Source organism: Barbatula barbatula (assembly GCF_947034865.1).
Source record: "Barbatula barbatula genome assembly, chromosome: 4".
NCBI classification, from domain to species: Eukaryota; Metazoa; Chordata; class Actinopteri; order Cypriniformes; family Nemacheilidae; genus Barbatula; species Barbatula barbatula.
In genome coordinates, this window is record NC_136768.1 from 8767460 (window position 1) to 8787973 (window position 20514).

The window sequence follows — 20514 nt, forward strand, 5'->3', positions numbered from 1 at the left end:
TTACCAAACCACTGAGGCATAAAATGAGTTGCTCGAGAGTCATAACAGACCGACAAATGATTCTCATCAGCACCGCATTCCTTAAACGCCTGTCAGATGCTGTGGAAATGTTGTGTTATTTCTCTTGATTAAATACAAAACCTCTGGGTTTTACAGTACATTGGAGTCCTATTGAAGATCGGCCGTTTAACTCTGGAATAGTGTCTGATCCAGAGCTTTATAGCTTATCTCCTCCGGGACCCCACAATAGCATAATTTGTTCCAGTCTTGAACTAACACATCTGATTCAACAATAATCAACTGCTATTGGATTAATTGAATCAGGTGTATTGGTTTAAGCTCATGTTCCGACGCAAATCTATAGGCTGGAACTAAAAAGAGCTTATGCATGAGAAATGTATCTTTAAAAAGAATTACTCTCAGCTATGATTGTTTCACCATACCGCGCTTTCACTTTTGACCGAAGTACCTCTGCGCTAACAGGTTTATAATTCCGGCTTTTCAGCGGCGCGAACTCTGACCTTGGACCTCTGCTGATTTAAGCGCTCTGAAGGAAACAGGAGACTATTGGTTTGGCTTCATGCGCCCTTTCTCTCACATAAAAGAAATAAGAGAGCTATTGGATGTGATGAGGCGGTTTTCATCAGCCATGGGTCGCCCGAACACAACCTGTTGAAAGCAAACTGACCTTTACACTTGATGTTGAAACGTCAAACGTGAGAGAACTGAAGCTCTCAAGAGTCACAGATAACACTATCAGAACATTAATGATGACTTCTTTAATGTAAACAGATAAAAAATACAGAAAAACACTTTCAGATGTTCTCCACAAATAAAATAGAAAACGGCGGCAGGAAGCCTATATGTATTGAAGGTTTAAATACAAATACAAAATGGTGTTTAAAATGACAGCAGCCAAGATGTTTATAATTAAAGGTACAGTTCACCCAAAAATGAAAATTCTGTCTTCATTTACTCACCTTTGAGTTTATTTGTTCTGATGAACACAAAAGAAGTTCTGGGAGACCATTGACTACCATTGTCATTTTTCTTACTATGGTAGTCAATGGTGGCCAAGAACTGTTTGGTTACAAGCGTTCTTTCAAATATCATTCTCCGTTTTCATCAGAAAACGAAATGTATGGAGATTGGGAACAAATGATGACAGAATTAACATTTTTGGGACAACTGTCCCTTTAAGACCATTGACGGCAGCAGCGTTAAGTGAAACCACAACACTGAGTTAAAACAAACCAGGTATAAAAATGGATAAAATGTCATTTATAAACAAAACACAGGCACCTTATATACACAGCAAACATATTTAAAACAAAACATTTTCTTGTTTGTTCACAAACATTGGAAAAATATACCCTGCCTGTTAAGAGCTATAGTTAACTGCTTTACCCTATTTAGCATCGCAGTCTCATGCACCCTTTGGTAAAACTACTTAAAAGACTCTCCACTTTGAACTACATACATGTGCAGCTTATGGACCTTTAGGGAGCCATCTTTGCGTCTGGACACTCTTTTACGGCACACCATATTTTCCTATAGTTGGACAATTGCTCATTTGTTTTGTTTACAAATGTTATTTTTCAAATCTACAGGCCAGATAAAACACAATAACCACTTTTGGAAGATAAAATGGCATGAATTTTGTAGATTTACAAACGTTATAAATAAATATTTTGCAAACTGCTTATAAAAAAATCAACAGATATATTACACCACGAGTAAGATAAGACTTCAGATACTTGTAAAATGAGATCTATAAGACCCACTGACATTCAGAGTGACATCAGCACACTCTCTGGAGTGCAGTAAAAATAATCCTCAACACACAAACACAGCCCCAAAAGAGCCACAGTACGCTCCAAACTGGAGTAAGGCAAGGTGCCAAACATTAAAATGTCTTTGAACCTTCTAGGAGTTTGGAAATAGATTTAAGACGCTGAGATAAACCCACTTGGGCATGTGAGGCAACCCCTGTGCATTTTACATTGTTCGTGAAGATGTATGTGGACGATGGTGTTTTAGAAACAATTATTCCAAATGTCACTTTTAGAAATGAAACAGACCATTGTCAGTGGCTGAAGGGGACAGCGACATTGTCCTGGCCCCCATTGGTCTGGTTCAGTCTTTAGGCCCGATGAAAGAAGAGACCGCCAGAAACATACCAGCGACGTCCGTGCCAGAGCCTGATAAATGAGATTATATCTCCGTCTCCACCTCAATAATCAGTGTGAATCTAAAGAAAGCCCTCAGAGTCACAAACCAAAGCTCCACCCTCCGCAAATGTTGAGTTATTGCCATATTCAAGTATCTCCAGGGAATGACACTTAGAATATATCTGCTATGGTCTAAGGCAAATACGTTAAAACGATCGAGCACAGTTCATTTATCCATCTGTTCTGGATTTTTAAGTGCTCACTCACCAACCACAAACTCCTCATAAAGCATTTAGAAGTCTTCACTCAGTTCGTTGGTTTACCAACATGTAACCAATGTCTGATCGCCTGAAATCTGAACCATTCACAGTCTGCAAGTTCTTCACCTTTTTCGCAGTGGATTAATTCCAACCTCCACACTTATATATGCATTTTTTTAGCAACCATCATGTTCTTTGTGTTGACACGGCAGAACCAGAACGTGTCACGAGTTCCAATACCACACTGGTGGGAAATGTAATTGTCTAGAAACCTGTCTCCATGTCTGAATAGTATTTGAAAACTTTACGGATCCACTCAGAGTAAAAGGCCACGTTGACGAACACGGCAGGACGCCGGGCGACTGCACACCCACGACCGTTGATGCTCACGCCCACTATGACCTTGCTCTCTCGTTCCTGGCACACCAACGGGCCGCCGTAGTCTCTCTACAAGAGATGAACCAATACGATTACAACTATAGAAGTGATACTGTTAAGTGATTCCCGAAAACAAAGGTTTTGAATGATACCTCGCAAACGCCCTGGTCTCTCTTGCCTCCAGCACAGATTTTGGTCTCGGTGATGGGCAGAATGCCCTTGTGGCTTTGAGAACACTTCTTGTTGCTAACAATGGGAAGTCCCACCATCTTTAGACTGCCCTCATCACCTGTGCCTAAACAGAGGTCAAAAGGTCAGTTCATTGGTGTTATATTATATTATATATATATAATATATGAAATAACATGAAAATATGAATATAACAGTATACACCATAGAATAGAAAAATAAATGTAACAGAAAATAAAATAGAATACAAAATGCCATAGAATAAAATAGAATATAATACTATATTAACCATAAAAGATTTGTTGTTAAATTAATATATAACAGTATAGACCATAACAGAAAATAGAAGAGAAAAGAATTCAAAACGAAATGGAATAAAAAATAGAACATAATACAAAATGCAGTAGAATAGAATACTTATACTATTATTTTCTATTATTTGTTTGAATTAACAAAACGCAAATATTTTAGTTGTTACAGTATAGAAGAAAATAAAGAAAAAAGTAATATAATACAAAACACAATAGATAGAATAGAATAGAAAATGGAATACAAACTGAGAACAGTACCTTTTGTGTCTCCCCAGCCATACATTAGGCAAAAAGTGCCATCTGCAACAGCGCAACCCGCGACAGGAAGCTGAATAGTTCGCACATGGTCAGAAAGAGGGGCAGGCCTGGGCATAAAAGCATGAATGAATGAAATGGATGAATGAATGAATGAATGAATGAATGAAGGAATGAATAAATGAATGAATGAATCCACAGGCAGATGGATAAACTAACTTACGTAGTGAGTTTGAGCAGGGCCAAGTTAGATCCCTCTGGCCCGCAGACCACGTGTGCTATCCGGAGACCCTGTGCACCGGCGGAGGCGTTGAGATGAAGAAGTCCCACCTGGACTGTGTACTCCGAGAGATCAGGAACACTGAGGAAAACACAAAAAACTCATGATACCCTACTTACAAGAGTATTCATCAAAACCCAACCCATTCACGAGAGGTCTGCCTGCATCTGAGGTATCGTAGTAGAATGGTGATAAGTCAGCCTTTTGAAACTACGCAGTTAATGCGGATCACAGGCAGAGCACATCAACCTTTCTACATGCATGAGATTCGCGAGTTGGCGCGCGTTCCTGCTAAACTCATCCGCAGACACCATCAAGGCGCAGAGGTCAGTTCAGCGCCTCAGCCAGAGTCCAGCAAGGTCTGCGTCTTCACGAGGAGCATCAGATAACTGAACCCACCAGGGAACGGATCTGGTAAATGAAGAGATGATCGAAAACCCAGGCATGCTCTTTCTCCCTCTCTTCTTTATCCTTTTCCCCTGTTTTCTACCTCTGTCCCCCTTTCCACCCTCAAATTAAACAGAGACAGCAGGCTTTCACTCAAAAACCACTGAGGCAGATCCGCGGACATATATCAAGCAGCCAAATGCAGAGGCTAAGCAGATGCACCAATGTCAAAGCAGAGAGCCATCACTCAAAACCCCCGAATGGGCCTGTCACTGCGCTCTTTTAAACCGGAAACGCTGGATCCGCATGGCTCGCGGAAAACATCTTCTGACAGTTAGAAACATGAGGCCGGTTTAGGGCTGCGTCCATATGGAATCACGCATACCACGAATGTTTATTATAAAACTTTAAAGCAAAATGATTAAAGCTATAATTTCGGTGAAATACAGTCCCTGATATGGAAATATGAAAAGAAAGTTGCTTTGCATTTAAATCCAGGAACAGAACTATCGGTTTAATATTTAAAGCAGCGATTTGTCGCTTCTTTTATAAAAAATAAACAAAACTGTTATTGAGAATGTTTCTGAGAAACTGTGATTCATAATGGAAACTTTTATATAATGATTTATAGTTTGAGCTGAAGGGCACAGTTTTTCCGGAAATGTCAGTTTTTGATGTCATGTGACTTCAACCCATGTAAAGATAAGTATTTAAACTAACCCCCAATTTTGAGATGGTGATAATAAAGGCAACAGTTAGTGTAGTGTGGTATGGTATGGTATTTTCAAATCTGAGGTTAGGTAGTTAATAAAGTGAGATATGAGTTCAATGGAGGGATTACCAGGTGGAGAAGCACTGTTGATCGGTAAGAACCCATTCCTCTCTGATCAGAGAGCCACCACACCAGTGTTTGTTTCTGTGGAGGGAGAACCAAAGAAATCTGTCAGATGATTGAGCATGAAGAAGCAAGAACTAAAACACAGAGCTCATTTTTTTTCTGTAAGCACCCACAGATCTGCTTCTTACCCTGATCAAACAGGAAGTGTATACCTTTTTTGAATGCTGACCACCCAGCTTCCATCCTCTGCCCGCTGCACCCGCATCCCTCCAACAATCCGTGTGGCTTTGTGAATAAAACAAGATGGTTTTGGTCTCCCACCTGCCGAAGAAAGGGTAAATACATTTTTTAGTTTGCTTGTTTATATATACTTATTTTTATACATTTTTTAGTGCCTATTGAAAAAAGTGATCACCAAGTAAGGACACATACTGTAGTTTTTTCTACTGTCCTGTATTCTGTGCAAATGTCTGCATACATGTATCTCTAAAACTTCTACAAGGTCAGCTGCAAAAACAACTGTGTCCACATCTTTCATGGCTAACTTTGTGTCTTTAGCCAAAAGAGGAGTTCATTCCATATGCCTAAGTGGTTGGTTTATGGTCATTTAAAGGTGTGAAAGCAGTCAAAATGTGAGACTATCCAAGCGTTGATGTTTTCTTAAAGTTAAAGGCATAAACTCACTTACTCATCTGATGGTCATCGGAGAACATCGATTTACCTGAATAACAGAGAATTTGTTTTTGACTTGTTCCCAAAATATAAAATCAAATATTTAGCATGACCACAAAAACTTGAAAGACAAAATAAACAACATAAACAAAGTTATCAGTTTGCGGAAAATATTAGATAAACTAATTTGACAAGCCAAGACCAAGTACAACCGATCCGTCAGCAAGCCCAGATCTAAACCAGCATAAACCGCTATAAAGGAATCAGATAAGACACATGAAAAAGGAAACTCACAGCGTTCCAGTCTGCAGTAATCCCAAGGAATGGAGGAGTTAGACGTGAAGCACCATGGCCCATGCTTATCACGGTCAGGATTCCTGCACAAGTTCAACTCCAAGCTCGTGCTGGCCGCTGCTGACCGTATGTCTCTCCTACACACAAACACACAAAGAGGAAATCAGCTACTATGCTGAGAGGCACAGGCCAGGGCAGAAGGGATGGAAACATTGACTTGTATGCGATTTTTTGACATCCCAAAAAGACCCTCAAGGAAGGAATCTTTTCTAGATTTTCTCCTCCAGTAACCATAAAAGATGAAACGAATGAACCTGGGACCGTCACTGTGGATCTGCGTATTACACCTCCTGTCATGAGCCAGCTCGAAACTGCACGCCAGGCAACTTTTACAGAGTCGACTTACTAAGAAAATAAATCATGGGGCGAGACGGACAGTCCTGGTTGAAAATCCAGAATGAAAAATGTGTAGGAAGCGGTAAGTGGTAGAGGAGAGGTAATTTCTCGTCCCCCGCGACCACTGAACAAGCCGATGTTGAGTTTTCTCAGAGACGACCTCTCGACCCCGTGTGAGGCAGACTCACTGGCTGGCCTCCATTTGAAGAAGCTGATTGGCTTTGATCTGCCCGTTCTTTGAGAGCGGGGGACACCGCTTCCTGGGGTCAGAGGGCGCTCCTGGAACATGTCCGTCTGTCTCTGCCATTTTGGCTTTTAAAAGTCCTGTAAATTAAGTAATGTTAACAGCTTATCCCGAGCGCAGGGCCTGCAGGACGCTGAGCAAGCTGCTTTACGAGGGCATTATTTGTCTCCCTGGAAACGGTGTGTGGTATTTTCTGTTCTCAGTGTGGCAGTGATGAATTTAACCTGCCCGGCTCCCATTTCTGCTTGTTATCATAGACCTCTTTCAATGTTGTAATACTGCTTGATAATGGCTTTTCAAAACAAACTCAACATCAGCGCCTATACGTGGAGTAAAAGCTGGAATAGAAGTTTTCCCAACATTCTCTAAGTCTTTCCATTTGCTGTTGGGTGACTTTATATAGTTTCTGATATTTGTTTCTGTTGAAATTCAATAGACACAGGACTGGAATTGTTGTTTCCTACAATTTTGTTTTATATTTTTCATATTATTTCTTTTTTAAGCAACTTAAAATGCAAGCACTTGCCTACCTGTCATTGGTTGAATAACTAGTCCCTAACTCACCAGTGTTTTCCTAAAATGACCCGATCTTAATGTATATGTTTTCACATAGTCAACCTTCAACCTGTTGTAAATGAACATTGAAATGGGATAAATAAGCACTGTAACACAAAACAATGAACCACATCTTCAAATGGTTTCAATCATATCATGGAAACATCTGTGTACCTGAATGTGTGGTCAGACCACAGTCCACAAGGAAATCCAGATCTTGTTTTTGACAAATTACCGCGGTAACTCTCTCCGTTGTCTTCATAACAATCTAGGACACATATATAACAGACATAAAACCATCATAAACAACATAACCCGCATGGCTGCAGTTTCCAAGCACGTGTTCACACTCACTACTCAGTTACGCTTCATTTAAGCAGCATGTTTGTTTAAGACGTTTCTCCTAAAATACAAAATGCACGTGAATGTGTTTGAGATCCTTCCAGAAACATGAGACACATGAGAAATTACCAGGGTCTTTTTCTCAGGAATAACATATAAGAAGCATATTGAGCCTTAAGGCAAAAATCTCGATTTCATTGGCATTTAATCTCATTGTCTTGGAGAATCAACTCCAAGATTTTAAAGAGTTCTCACTGTGATTTTACTTTCCTGTCGGAATTCCTTTAGTAAAATCCACACCTATTCACAGCTCCATGGTTAGATTATTTATGGATTTTCAGAGTGTATCCATGCAGTCGTGAAGCAAGCATGTTCAAATCGCATTTTATTGGCGGGTGAGGGCCAATTTCACGTCAGGGGCGCTTTACAATTGGTAGTTGGCAAACACGTAGAGGAAAAATGTTTTGGTCTGTGCCAAGATCTGACTGAAGTCAGAGTGAATCCAGAGAGTCGCTAGCCTGCATCGCTTACCTAAAACCTCAATGGGACACTTCTGGGTGAATCACAATGTTACAACGTACATGAAGCATGATTTTGAAACGCTTTCAAAATACAGGATTTACGTTGAAGAATCTTACATTTTAGGGGCTTGTGATTTGTCTGACACATTGGACTGGGAATGTGAGGGCACCGAAAAAAAACCACACTTGAGAGGGTGCCAAATATTTACAGGCAATCAATGACGGCGCCTATGCAAAAAACATCTTTCCTTCTCTTCATCATTAAAATGCTTGCGTATTATGATGAACTAGGATTTTTCAAGCAACAATTTCATCATGTGGCCAAATATGGCTTCTCCACACAATATAATACATGTGTGGGATTTTGCGGTTGTGTGTAAGCGTGTTAGAAATTTGTAAGGGCTCACCTGTGCTGTCAGAGTTCTCAGATTCACATCTGGGGATGTTGGTACAGAAAGCTTTGCGGATTTTGGGGTCTGTGGTAAAACACCAGGGGATTTCGGAGCCATCTGGATTTCTGCAAAAGTTCTCCCTGAGATCCCTGAGCGACACGCATACACAAAGTAACGGTACAATCATTTTTGTATGCATGTACAGTTTCTATTTGGGTTTTTTCAAAGCTGATTTAAAATCAGTCAAAAATTAAATGATTGTAATTATTAGTCAACTATAACTATAAGTCAACAGGAATGGTATACAAAGGCATTGCAAAGTATTCCCTATGTAACCTTAGTAACTTAGAATACTTATATTGTTGTGCTATAACTTTTTAGGAATAGGATGTGTTTTATAGTTGGAGTATGATAAATGGCGGCAAAATATCTTATACAATAATTTGAAGGGGAAAAAAATCTGGATTATTTTGTTCCGCCGAAGCTGTAAAATAAGAGCAACATGAATACACTGGTTTTTACAGTTGCAGAGCAGATATTTGGGAGATTTATTATTCCTCAAAAGAAACGGTTGAATTTTGCAACAATGGATGTTTTCTAAAGCCATGAAAATGATGAAGGGAAAGAGTGGCAATAAGGTAAGCAAAACCAGTGGTTCTCAAACGGGCGGTTGTGGCCCCCTGGGGGGGTCCCAAGATGGATCAATTTTATGAAATATAGAAATGTTTCATACATTTTCTGCTACCAAACATCAGAAAAATAAGACCAACCATAAAAATTGTCGTTTCAGCATTGTATAACTGAACATGTTTTTGGTTTATTTAAAATTCTAAGTTTAAGATTATAAGTCTTTATTTTTGGGAGTCGCAAAGCAATGCACTCTACACAAAGGGGACTTACAACCAAAAAGTCTGAAAACCACTGAACTAAACGCTATTACATTTATAAGTTGTCTTTATGTAGTTCATTTCTAGTTTTTAAATGCATACTATGAAAAACAAATATCAATCTAAACCCTACCTACTGTATGTTAAAAAACATACTTTCTCTAGCTTTGTTTCAAAAAGAAGAAAAGTTAAATTCGCCGAAGTATAATAGCCCCCCTTAATGCAGCTACTCAGATCACCCTAGCAACCTCTAAGCAATGCCTTTTAAACCACTCAGAATACCAAGCAACCACATATCAACACCCTGGCGACCATCCACAACACTTTAAGCATCACAACATCAGATTTTGCAGAGGCTGGCACCCACATATTTTCTTCTCAATGAGTTACAAGCTATTTCTAAAAACCCTGGCCTTATAAAACCAGCAGAGACCCGACTCACTTGCATTTGTAGTTGTGCGGCGTGTAAGAGTGATTATGAGGAAAGAGAGAGTCCCAGCGCTGACAGGTCACACCTGCAGAGGTGACATTGACAGTACCCCTGTACCCCTCCCCCTGACTCCGGAAACAAGATGTGGTCACATCTACTTCAACATCATCATTCAAGTCTGAAAAAGAAGATGCAAAAGAAAATGTCAGGAATTCGAGAAATGTTTCTCCAGAAAGATGAAATGCTATGGACGAAATGCAGAAGTAACAAGTGAAGATTTATGGCGAGCTGGAGCACCTGTCCTGAATACCAACTAAACTAAACACCCCAGATGAAGAAAGGCGTCACATATATTAGAAACATGTAGCTTTTATGCACATACATAACTATAACCGCCATGGAGATTATACGTATTAAAATCAAAAGTATTATAAGATAAAAATATATTTGTAATTGGACAATTGCAAAAGTATTTACCTACTCCTAACCTTATATATTCTTTGCACACATGTACATATATACAATCAGTCAAGCAAGAAAATAAAGCACGTGTTCAAGTTTACTGTAAAATGAGGACATTTTTGAGGCTCTTTAAAGGTGCTGTGTGTTATTTTTTAGCTGCATCTAGCTATAAGGTTCACTGTACCCCCCCCCCCTTCCTTTTCGAAGCAATATGGAGGCCAAGAGAGGATTAAGATATTGGCACCCGTGCTGTAAGTACCTTAATAGAAATAGCCAATTCAAAAGTAATAAAAACATAATGCTTCATTGTGTAAGGTCATTATACACCTCTGAACACATAGTAATGCATATTATACTGTATTTCTGTCAGTAGATCCTCAAAAAAGCTACACACTGGACCTTTAAAACAAATATCTAACTAATGTTCTTAATCATTTGTTTATTCAAAACAGAAAAAATAAAACGAGTGAAGATATTCAATCGACGGTAACTTTACATTACTGTTCAATCAGGTACAAAATAATAATTATGGACTTATTACACAACACACACATTATTTCACTAATATCTTTTCCCCCTATCATCATTCTCCTTTAACGCTAAAACATAGACACACGATCATCCTAATGAAACATAACCTGAAACATTACGCCCATAATAACCAAAGCAAAACAGTGCAGCCTTTAGCCAAAGGGCTTTCCTTTTTACAGTTAGAAAGACAGAAATGCGAACAGACCACACACGCTGATGCTGCAGTACTCCCAGGGTGTATTTCTGTCCATCGTGTAACACCACGGCCGCACGTCATTATTGGGATTACGGCAGTAGTTGTCATCCAGGCCTTTATCAACATGCCTGTACATATGGAACACATAGAGTAGGCTGTCGTAAATCAGTGCCCTGTGTTTGTTTGGCTGTGTACTGTATGTGTTTTTGCAAACCTGTGAGGCTGGTAGGTATGTTTATGAGGTTTCTGCGAGTCCCACCTCTGACACTCTTTTCCACCTTCGGTGTGATCCATGGGTCCTCTGTAGGTCTCCCCATTACACCTCATACACTCCACTACAAACACACACACATATGCACAGACAGCAACCACACAACAGACGCACACATGACAAATTTAGTATACAGAAGCATGAATAGCCTACACATGCTATCGACACAAAAACACGTAACATCGGTGAATGGCACAGAAATAACGTTTAATCATTAATATCTAACCGTCTGAACACTGGGGCAGACCGCATTCCTGATGTCGAGTCTCGGTGAGTTCTGTGAAGCACCAGGGTCCGCTCGGATCGTTGTCTGGGTTTCGGCAGAAGTTCTGACGCAGGTCAAATCTTTTGTGTCTGGCAGGCTTGAAACTGTTTGATAATTATATGGATAGACAGATATTGAGAGAGAAAAGAGAGAGAGTTAAAAGTCACACTGATTTTCTTTCATGCGTTATGGCAAGCAGTCAGTTGAAAATGACAGGATGAATTCAAGTCAAGATGATCAACCGTTTCAAGCTGTCCTATAGAACAAAGAAAACCTGATCAGATTAGACCAGAATCAATCTGTAGTTACAGTTGTGCTGGTTTAGCTGGCAGACATAGCATGGTTGTATGTTGACCAAGCAGAAAGGTCCCAAGGTGCTCGAGTCTACAAAATTGACTAAACCTGGTCAACCACCCAAACCAGTTTGGACCGACCAAGGAGGTTCAAACTGTTTAGAACCTTGTTAAGCCAGCTATCATGTTTTTCATGATTCATAAAGTCCATTGGTTTAATGTACATTGGATATTGCTTGTGATCTAGAACGTCTAAAGTGACCTGGAAAGACTGCAACACCTAAAATAAAGAAAAGACCTTTCACCCCGCATAAACAATGGCACCAGATCCGGAACACAGAACTTCATCTAAACAAAAACAAGAGAGCAGATTAAATCTTTGCCTAAACAACTGGGTTACAAAAGGCCCGTAAAGCTGGACCGGACTGCGTTCCTGCATCTGGATCTTGTGCCTGGTTCCACATGAGGCCTGTGATCTCTACGGCTAATGATGTTGTGCTAACAGATGTTAGCCAGCCATTCCTCTCAGGCTGCCAAGAGACACTCTGAAACTCTAAACCATCTTTAATTCCATAAACACACGCATGTTTGACTTTTTCACAGCAGCAGAAGGTCAAATGGGTCGGAAATGGGTCACTTATTGGAAAACTTTGAATTTGTTTGTGTTCGAAAATTGCGTATGTAGGTTCGCGTTGACAAAATGAACATTTCCTGGCAGTGTGTCGGCGGTAGTGATTCATTATCTGATAACTCGCACTTAGTTTCCTCTGCCTAGTAATGACGTAAGGACGCAAACTAGCTACGTCAATACAAATGGTGTCGCTAGCTACGTCACCACATAACCTGTGTAAACAAATCAACATTGCAGTAGATTTATAGTTTTGTAAACAAATTTGAACATCTAAACGATGGATCAAGCCCCTATGCTCTAACCCGAGAGTAGAGGTCTGCATTCATATAAAATGTTTGGGATAAAAGAAGGTAGCAGTCGGAACCTCTGTTACTATGGACGGGAGCAGGTCTTTGGACGGTTGCCCACTCCCTACATCCTTCTAACTGACCACAAGTAGAATCTGATCTGAGGACTGTGTTACAGATGTAATGTGCATTCACAGAGTGCACCTTAGAGAAGACAGAGAGAGCGTTCGTGTTTTTTAGAGGGGAGATGGTCATCAGGACATTTCTTGCATGGATGTTATTTTGCACGAGCTCGCTATAAGCCAACGGTTTTCGTTTATTCATATTTTCCTTAAAGTTTGAGTGAAAGACGACGTACTTAATGTATTTTTCTCTGTAACAATTTGTCTACTGTATTGACATTCAAATATAAGAACTATTTTACATATTGACAAGACGAAAAAAATAACTGATATGTTTTTGTATAGCGTATTTTATATTCGTTATGGAGAAATTTGTTATCTTAAATGTGAGATCTGGCGGGATTCGTTGGGCCGGGACGAAAATCATTCTAAGCACACGCAGATCTCAGCGGGTGAACATAGAGCGAATTTTCAGCGGGAGCTGGTGGGTACAGAAATCTAATTTAGCGGGAGGGACGAAAAAAAAGTCTTATTCGCCCTCATGTCATTCAAAACCTGCATGTGGAACACAAAAGAAGATATTTTGAGAAATGTGATTTTGATCATACAATGGGGGCTAGTGTTGTATGGTTACCACTGTTCTTCAAAATATCTTCTTTTGTGTTCTGCAGAGGGAAGAAAGTCATACAGGTTTGGAATGACATGAGGGTAAGTAAATTATGACAGAATTTTCATTTCGGATGAACTATCCCTTTAAGCAAGACTTAAATTTAATACAAATTAAGAACTCCTAGTTGCCGACTAGTAAATAACTATTTGCTTAGGCATTCACGTCCACATAACTCATAACTTCACTTCAAGGCCTCAATACTGCTTCCATCCAGTTTGGCTTGGTTAAACGGGGCAGGTGGATTCATTTATTCAGTGAATTGAGTCTTCCTGAGAAATCAAGACTGAAGTAGTAGAAAAATATTTTAATCACAAGAAAGAAAGAGAAAATGCGACGGGTTCCAAACGGAATCAAACTTAAAGGGAGGAGAGCATCAGCATCTGTGTTGAGCGTATTTTAATGTGTCTGCAGATTTGTGAGCTCAGCTGGAGGGCAGACAGAACATGACTTCAGTCCATAAATCCTCTGTCTCTATTTCTTTCTTTCTCTATCTTTCTTTCGTTTGCTCTCTCACCTCTAAAATCTTTACACAGCTTATAAGCAGCAAAGCTCGTAGAGCTAATAACCACTTGGCTAACGAGGGCAACGTTCTACCGCAATAACGGCAACTTTCCAGTTAGCGCAGTTGAGGCGTCACTCAATGTAGCAACTTCTGTTGTTGTGCTAATGTTCAGACTCAGACGACAGGGCCGAAAACAATCTCAACGGCAGCCTGAACTAATCTGAGACTGTTAACAGACATCACGCAGCGAGGATTATTATGAACACTGTTAGCTGTCAACGGCCATATGAATGAAAAGAGAAGCTAATTGAAAAAAGGAGTTTGAGTTTAGCGCACACTACACGAAAAGTCACCGCCCTGCATCTTACTTTTTCATTGTTGTTGCCGTTACGTCAGTTAACACAAATGATCGTAGACTAAGATCTTTCTACTCTCATACAAATTTATACACACAGTTCTTGAATGGATTTGAGTTTCAGATTGTTGAGTTGCCAGTTTCTAACACTGACTGCCTCGCCCTCTTCTCACAATTTCATTGGCCGCTGCTCATTGCTGCTGGCTTAAATGTCAAAAAACAAGCAAGGCTAGATTTTAAAATGTATTGTAGCACCTGTGAGTACTCGGAGACTGTCTCACATACGTACACGCTTATGTCTTGTAGTATATTCAATAGGCCTTACAAAGACTTATGTTTCTTGAGAGAAAGTAAAAAAAAGACAGAGTATTTACTTGTGCTCATGTGGTACGGACATATTCCAGGCTTGACACGTAATTCCCGTCTTCGTAAAGGATCTTCTCCCCTTGTAGTTGACACCAGAGCCGATGATACACTCCTTCACATAGTCTGTGGTAAACATTCAGCACACAGCTATTCAAATAATCTGAAACTGTAAAAGTTGTTTACTGATTATGCTTCTCTCTGACATCCTAGGGGGATTTAGTGCTAAACAAGACTTTTTAATTCACAACAACGTCATAAATCTAAATCCTCAAATCAAACTCTTGGGGGTCACATAAACATGCGCCAACTTCGCAACTTCACGATTTTTTATTCTGTTTGCTTCCAAATCTCTTAAGCGTATTTCGTTTATAAACGACGCAGGTGGATTTATACACAAGGAGTGCTTTTTTGCTCAGTAAGCAGTGTAAACAAACACGACTGTGGAGTTTCTACGTACAAAATGTTCGAAGTAGTGATAAAGTAAAACGTCAAGTGCGAGTGAACGTCTTCGATGGGAAATAAAAATATTTACCTTTCTTCTCGTAAAGGCCGTAGTTGGGTTTTCGTTCCTTCTGTGCGCCTTCAGAGAAACGGTCGAAGGGAAGCAAGTGGCATTTCCTGTTTAATTGGTCAAAGGAGAACGCCCTGTAAGGAGACAAGCAAAGAAAAAAGGATAACTGTAAAAAACGGCTTGAGAATTTAAGTATTCTTTACGAAATATAAAAATACGTACAAATGGGATAATTGTTAACTATCGTTTTATAGTGAAATCTGTAAATGTCAATTGCAGACTGCTGAGCAAATCTGAACATTGTTTGAATAATTGAAATCTCTTTTGAAACTCCAGAGAAGACGACGTAGAAACAGAATATACAGTTCAGGTCATTTGTGTTTGTTTTTTTCAATTAGAAGAAGCAACAGGATCAGATTAAACTCTCGCAAGAGCTGCGTGCCAGTGTGTTTGTTCGCGTGATTCAATCTGTGTCCGTCACCTGCAGGACTTCTTGCTCTTGCTGCATTTGCGTGCACAGTCGTCCAGCGAGAGGCTCTTCACTCGTGGAGACTCGGAGCAGTCTGTACACAACAGCCTGGTGTTTTCAGTTTTCTGGTACCTCTGCAATGTCTGTTTCTTGCACTCTGAACAAAAATGAGATGGATTAAACACAAACACATTAAAAAAAGTTGTAACGCATGGAGCAGTGGACACGAATTTCAACAGAAGGGTCATTCTCAGGAATCTGCGCCATTTATGCACCAGTTATGTCTCCATGACTTTCAAGGTATAAAATATTACAAAATTAATGATGTCTTTGTCCCTAATGTGATATTTGTATGTTTCTGGTCGTATTTCAGAGATTGAAAGTGTTTTGAGCCTCCTGTATATTGACAAGTGTAGGATTTCAACTCTTGGTGAAATATTGGTGAAATATTAACCTTTTGCTTTCTCGACCAAATGAAGCTCTGCAATAAAATATTGAGTAAATACTATTGTATGCTGTGATCATTTTAGCTGGTTAGAGACATGGTAATCAAATTTTTCACCATGTTAAGCCCAAAACGTTTTATATGTAACAGGGTTACAAAAATGAAACGATTAATAAGAAGCCAAGAATCTGAAAATGACCCTGAAACACGCAAACATGCAAACTAAACATTCTCACACACTTCTTATTACAGATGCTCTGAATCGAATGCCATTCGTAAAGAAACAAGCAAACCATCACACACTTGTTTATAAAACATGAAAGGGATTGCTCATTAGCTGTAATGCCCTTTTATTTGCATTTGTAAAATCCATTATGGCTCACTTTTACAAACGATTTTACAAACGATTTTTTCTACAGATTTTTTGACTCAGAAATGAATGAGTCAAGCAGAGGAGCTCCAGACACGTGTGTCATGATCCACTTTGCTCAGACTTCACTTACATGCATGTGCAGAGCTCACACGATGACCCCTGCCCAAGAACACATTCCTAATCTTCCAGGCAGGCCGCACTTTAGAGGTCAGGATGTTGTACCCCTCCGTAAGTTTATTTGTACGTTTACTGTGAATTTCGAATCCACACTGTGAAACTAAAAGAAGTAAATAAACTCTTTCCCAAAGGTTGTTTTTGCACTCAGCATGGGCAAGGACTTGGAAAGGCTTTGCTCAGTAGCCCTTGGCCCGCCGCTCGTACTATCAAGTGATTTGCAAAACTATTAAAATGTAGCGGTGTAAGGTAACAGACCTCAGAAGGCTTCAGACGAGTACAGTTTTGCGCAGCCGTATCCCCCGCCGAACTCCTGTGGCTGAGGTGGTTTTTGGTGAGAAGAACACATTATTAATGTTTGGGCCGCATCGGAACACATATGGCTTTCATCAGGCCGGTCTTCAAACATTGATCTTTTCCTTCAGCACCCCAATTAGACTCCTTTAAATTCTTCTCTGTGGCCTGTTGGGGGCATCTTTATCTCCCGTGCCGCTTATTAGATTTGGCGAAATCTCTTCCTCTAATAACAGCAGGGAAATGCCGAGCGTAACGCTTATGGTAGCGACGGGCAACGGCGAAAGATCAGCATTAATGGGTTCAGGCCGGCTCGCTAATGTCTTTCCTTTCCTTGAGCCTCGGTGAAAGTTTGAAGAGCCTCTCGTTCTGTGTTTACCCAGCACATCTGGTCCGATGAATATTTGCAACGGTGAAATATGGGAGAAATGGCTCTGTCCAGATGTTGCGCGGGGAGTCGATAACGCACGCTTTAAACAGCGCATTCGCTCCATATGTGCTCTTGCCCGGGACATGTGCGACCTGAGAGGGGCTCCTTCGCTGTGATCTGTAGCTTTTTTGGACATTTTCGTGTAGTGCATCTGCAGATGCACGTCAGTGCTATTTAGCATCAACTGGAACGTTGAATTCACTCCATTGAAACAAGACTGAGGCAGTTTATGTTTTGGGGTGGAGAGTTCAACTAATTACGCATTTAGCTGATGCTTTCATGCAAGACGGCTTTTATCGGCAGACCTCCGAGGGTGAACTGGGGTCAAAAGACTTACCAAAGGGCACGGTGCTGGTAGTTCATGGATAAATGTTTGTGAGGATTGAACAAAGATGTGATTTAGGAAGTGTAATTTAAGAATTAGCCATTGAGAAACCAACCTAGAACTGATACTATTGACTGCTATTCTGGGCATTGGGGGTAATGGTCTCAATGTCTTGGATGGCCTTGAGTTTGAACCTATGAACTTTTGTTACCAAGCATACCCTCTTTGACTATAAAGCTCCAACGTCCCAGGTTTACGTGATGGATGCAATGATATTAGGCTTTAGTTTATAAGACTGAAATATGAGATGGGCTCAAATGATTTGCGTAAACTCTAAACTAAATATACATTTGTGCCAATAGGGACAGTATGAAAACCTTGGACCTCTGAACATCTGTATATATACAGCTTTCTCGTTTATTCACCTTCCCTGAAATTAGATTTTTTGTGGTACTGAGAATTTACCTCCTCATTTGAGAAAATGTATCCATTAAACCCCAAATCTACAGGACTGTCCATGATCTTCAGCAACATTAAACACCAGAATCAAATGTTATACACACAAACAACTTTCATTCGTAGTTTCCCCTATACTGTTAAACTGTAAGATTCAATTGTAATCTCATTTAAGTTGTATACAACATGTCAAAGTTTTATTACAGTAACAACAGCTGCAAAGAGAAAACTTCAACACCCTGGCAGATATTCTATTCTACTGTAATTCTCTGCAAAAGAGACTAAAAAAGAACGTGCAATAACCACGAATCTAAAACGTATTCACAAAATTAAACGGTTTGGTTCTTAATATGCCTAATATAAGTTATAAATGCTACGTAGGAATACGCACAAAACAACTTGATAAGCGAATGGATAAAGCGCACTCCAAACTTACACGCGCATTGCGCATTACGCATTACGCACGGATCACTTACCCATATCCACGGACAGTAAAACGCACAGAAGAGCTTGATAAATCCACATTGCGTCCGATTTCATGATTCCCGATGTGATATTCCCGGATTTGGTGGACTGATTATAAGGTCTGGTGCTGCTGGCGTGTGTGATGAACAAGTAAAGGTCTCAGCGTATCCCGTTGCGCGATTTCTCTCTCTCCCTCTCTCTTCTCAGCTCACCGATACTGGAGCCTACCGCAACCTGTTTAATCCTGAGTTGGGGGGTGGGAATTGATCAGAACATGAACGAGTCATTTTATAGGACAAGTTTAAGACATGTCTAATCATGACATTGCGGTTAACTTAATTGCATAAAACCATGCAGGGTAATGATAAACAACACGCACTTGCGACTGTACAGATAAATTTATGAGAATGAGTGAAAACCTGATTTGTCAATAAATACGTTTGGAATGCATCAACATATTTAACCATAGCATAGTGCACACATTTTACAGATACAATGTATGCAAAAACTTTGTTTATATGCAAAAACTTACCCGGTTGAGCAAGAAATGGGAAAGCTGTGCAAGTGTCAACATGTTAGATTATAATGCGGTATACCCTTTGATATTAATGAGATTATTGTTGGTTACAGTTTCATCGCAGTGATCTAAGATCTACATGCTGAACAAGCTGAAAGAAATACAAATCATTTCAATTGTAGAAGGACTTTCATTGCTAATCGCCGAACATGCATTTAATCACAGATTAACATGTTTAAAACCACCAAAGTTGTTGATCTTTTTGCTTTACGTGGCATTCAATAAAATGCATGGCTCACAGAGCAACACTTTGGCTTTCAGCAGGCGTTCGATCCACTGAATCAGATAAAAAATACAGAACCAGTCCCAGACAGAATTTGGACTTCTGAGGAGTTACAGCACAAAGTCCTCCACCATAAAAATAAACTATCCGAGACGTTAAAGAAGTTGTCCGCCAGGCCACCTCCATGGCACACGGTTTTTAGATGGCAGTCTGAAAGAAATGAATGAAATCACACTTCAATAAAGAGCGGTGGAATGTGAATAGCTGACCACTTCACACCCTCCCTTGTATTTCGCAGAAAAGCCAATATATGCAATATATGCGCCACACCATCAATAAAGAGAAAGTTCTGATGGATCTCTCTCGCACTGGATGTCGGTTGGTCGGACACAGCTGGAAACAATCCCATTCTGATTGCCGTACGCTGGGCTTCATGTTTAACTAAGTGTTCTTGAGTATTTAGACATGAACCATGTGGAGGGCACAATCGTTATTTCACAGGAAATCCACACTTTGGCCGTTAATGGGCAGCTCTAAATGCCCTCTTGAGAGGGAGAGAGAAAGGGCGAGAGACATAGAAATAAAGAGAGAGGGGGTGGAATGATTTGAGGTAACGCACAGACCACAGATTCCTTCTCATTAAGTCGCGTGGAGCTTTTAAAGTTGGGATTACTGTTGAAATGTTTGCATTGCAGTGTGTGTGTGGGGGGTGAGCAGGTGTGCCCGAGCCGCGCGCCAGGCCGGGAGTGGTGGAATCCAGGTGTCAGGGTGTCACGTCAGTCAGAACGAAAGAGCTGTGCCTGGCCGGGCTGTTGGGAGAATATAGCCAGATTAAATGCCTTTACTTAAATACATAAGCCTTGGCTTTGACCACCACCCAATCCCCATGGGCGGCCTGTCCTAGTGAAGGCTGTACAAAGCTGTTGCAAAGCGACACAATCAAAGTCGCTATGAATTCCACCTTATCCACAGAGGGTTTAACAGTGAAAAGACTTTTGTACTTATCCTACGTTTTACGA

The 20514-nt window shown here is 40.2% G+C and overlaps 1 protein-coding gene across 1 annotated transcript; it reads right to left on the minus strand.

Moving 5' to 3' along the window:
- Positions 1-759: 759 nt before the first annotated feature.
- Positions 760-18914, minus strand: hgfa (hepatocyte growth factor a). The gene is made up of 18 exons (XM_079453995.1): positions 18707-18914; positions 15746-15890; positions 15286-15398; positions 14762-14876; positions 11489-11631; positions 11206-11326; positions 11001-11119; positions 9815-9980; positions 8501-8634; positions 7405-7498; positions 6036-6172; positions 5758-5790; positions 5282-5390; positions 5073-5147; positions 3788-3925; positions 3568-3674; positions 2962-3104; positions 760-2878 (listed from the first exon to the last, which is right to left on the minus strand). The coding sequence occupies exons 1-18, from the start codon at positions 18768-18770 to the stop codon at positions 2696-2698; spliced, it is 2139 nt and encodes a 712-aa protein (XP_079310121.1). The 5' UTR covers positions 18771-18914; the 3' UTR covers positions 760-2695.
- Positions 18915-20514: the final 1600 nt, after the last annotated feature.

Bases quoted from the DNA above. Each gene is read 5' to 3' on its own strand.
- hgfa (XM_079453995.1), bottom strand. From the start codon at position 18,770: ATGAAATCGGACGCAATGTGGATTTATCAAGCTCTTCTGTGCGTTTTA. The intron at 11,327-11,488 runs GTTAGATATTAA...GTGTGTTTGTAG, and splicing joins TCTGCCCCAGTGTTCAGACG to TGGAGTGTATGAGGTGTAAT. The intron at 2,879-2,961 runs GTATCATTCAAA...CATCTCTTGTAG, and splicing joins GAGACCAGGGCGTTTGCGAG to AGAGACTACGGCGGCCCGTT.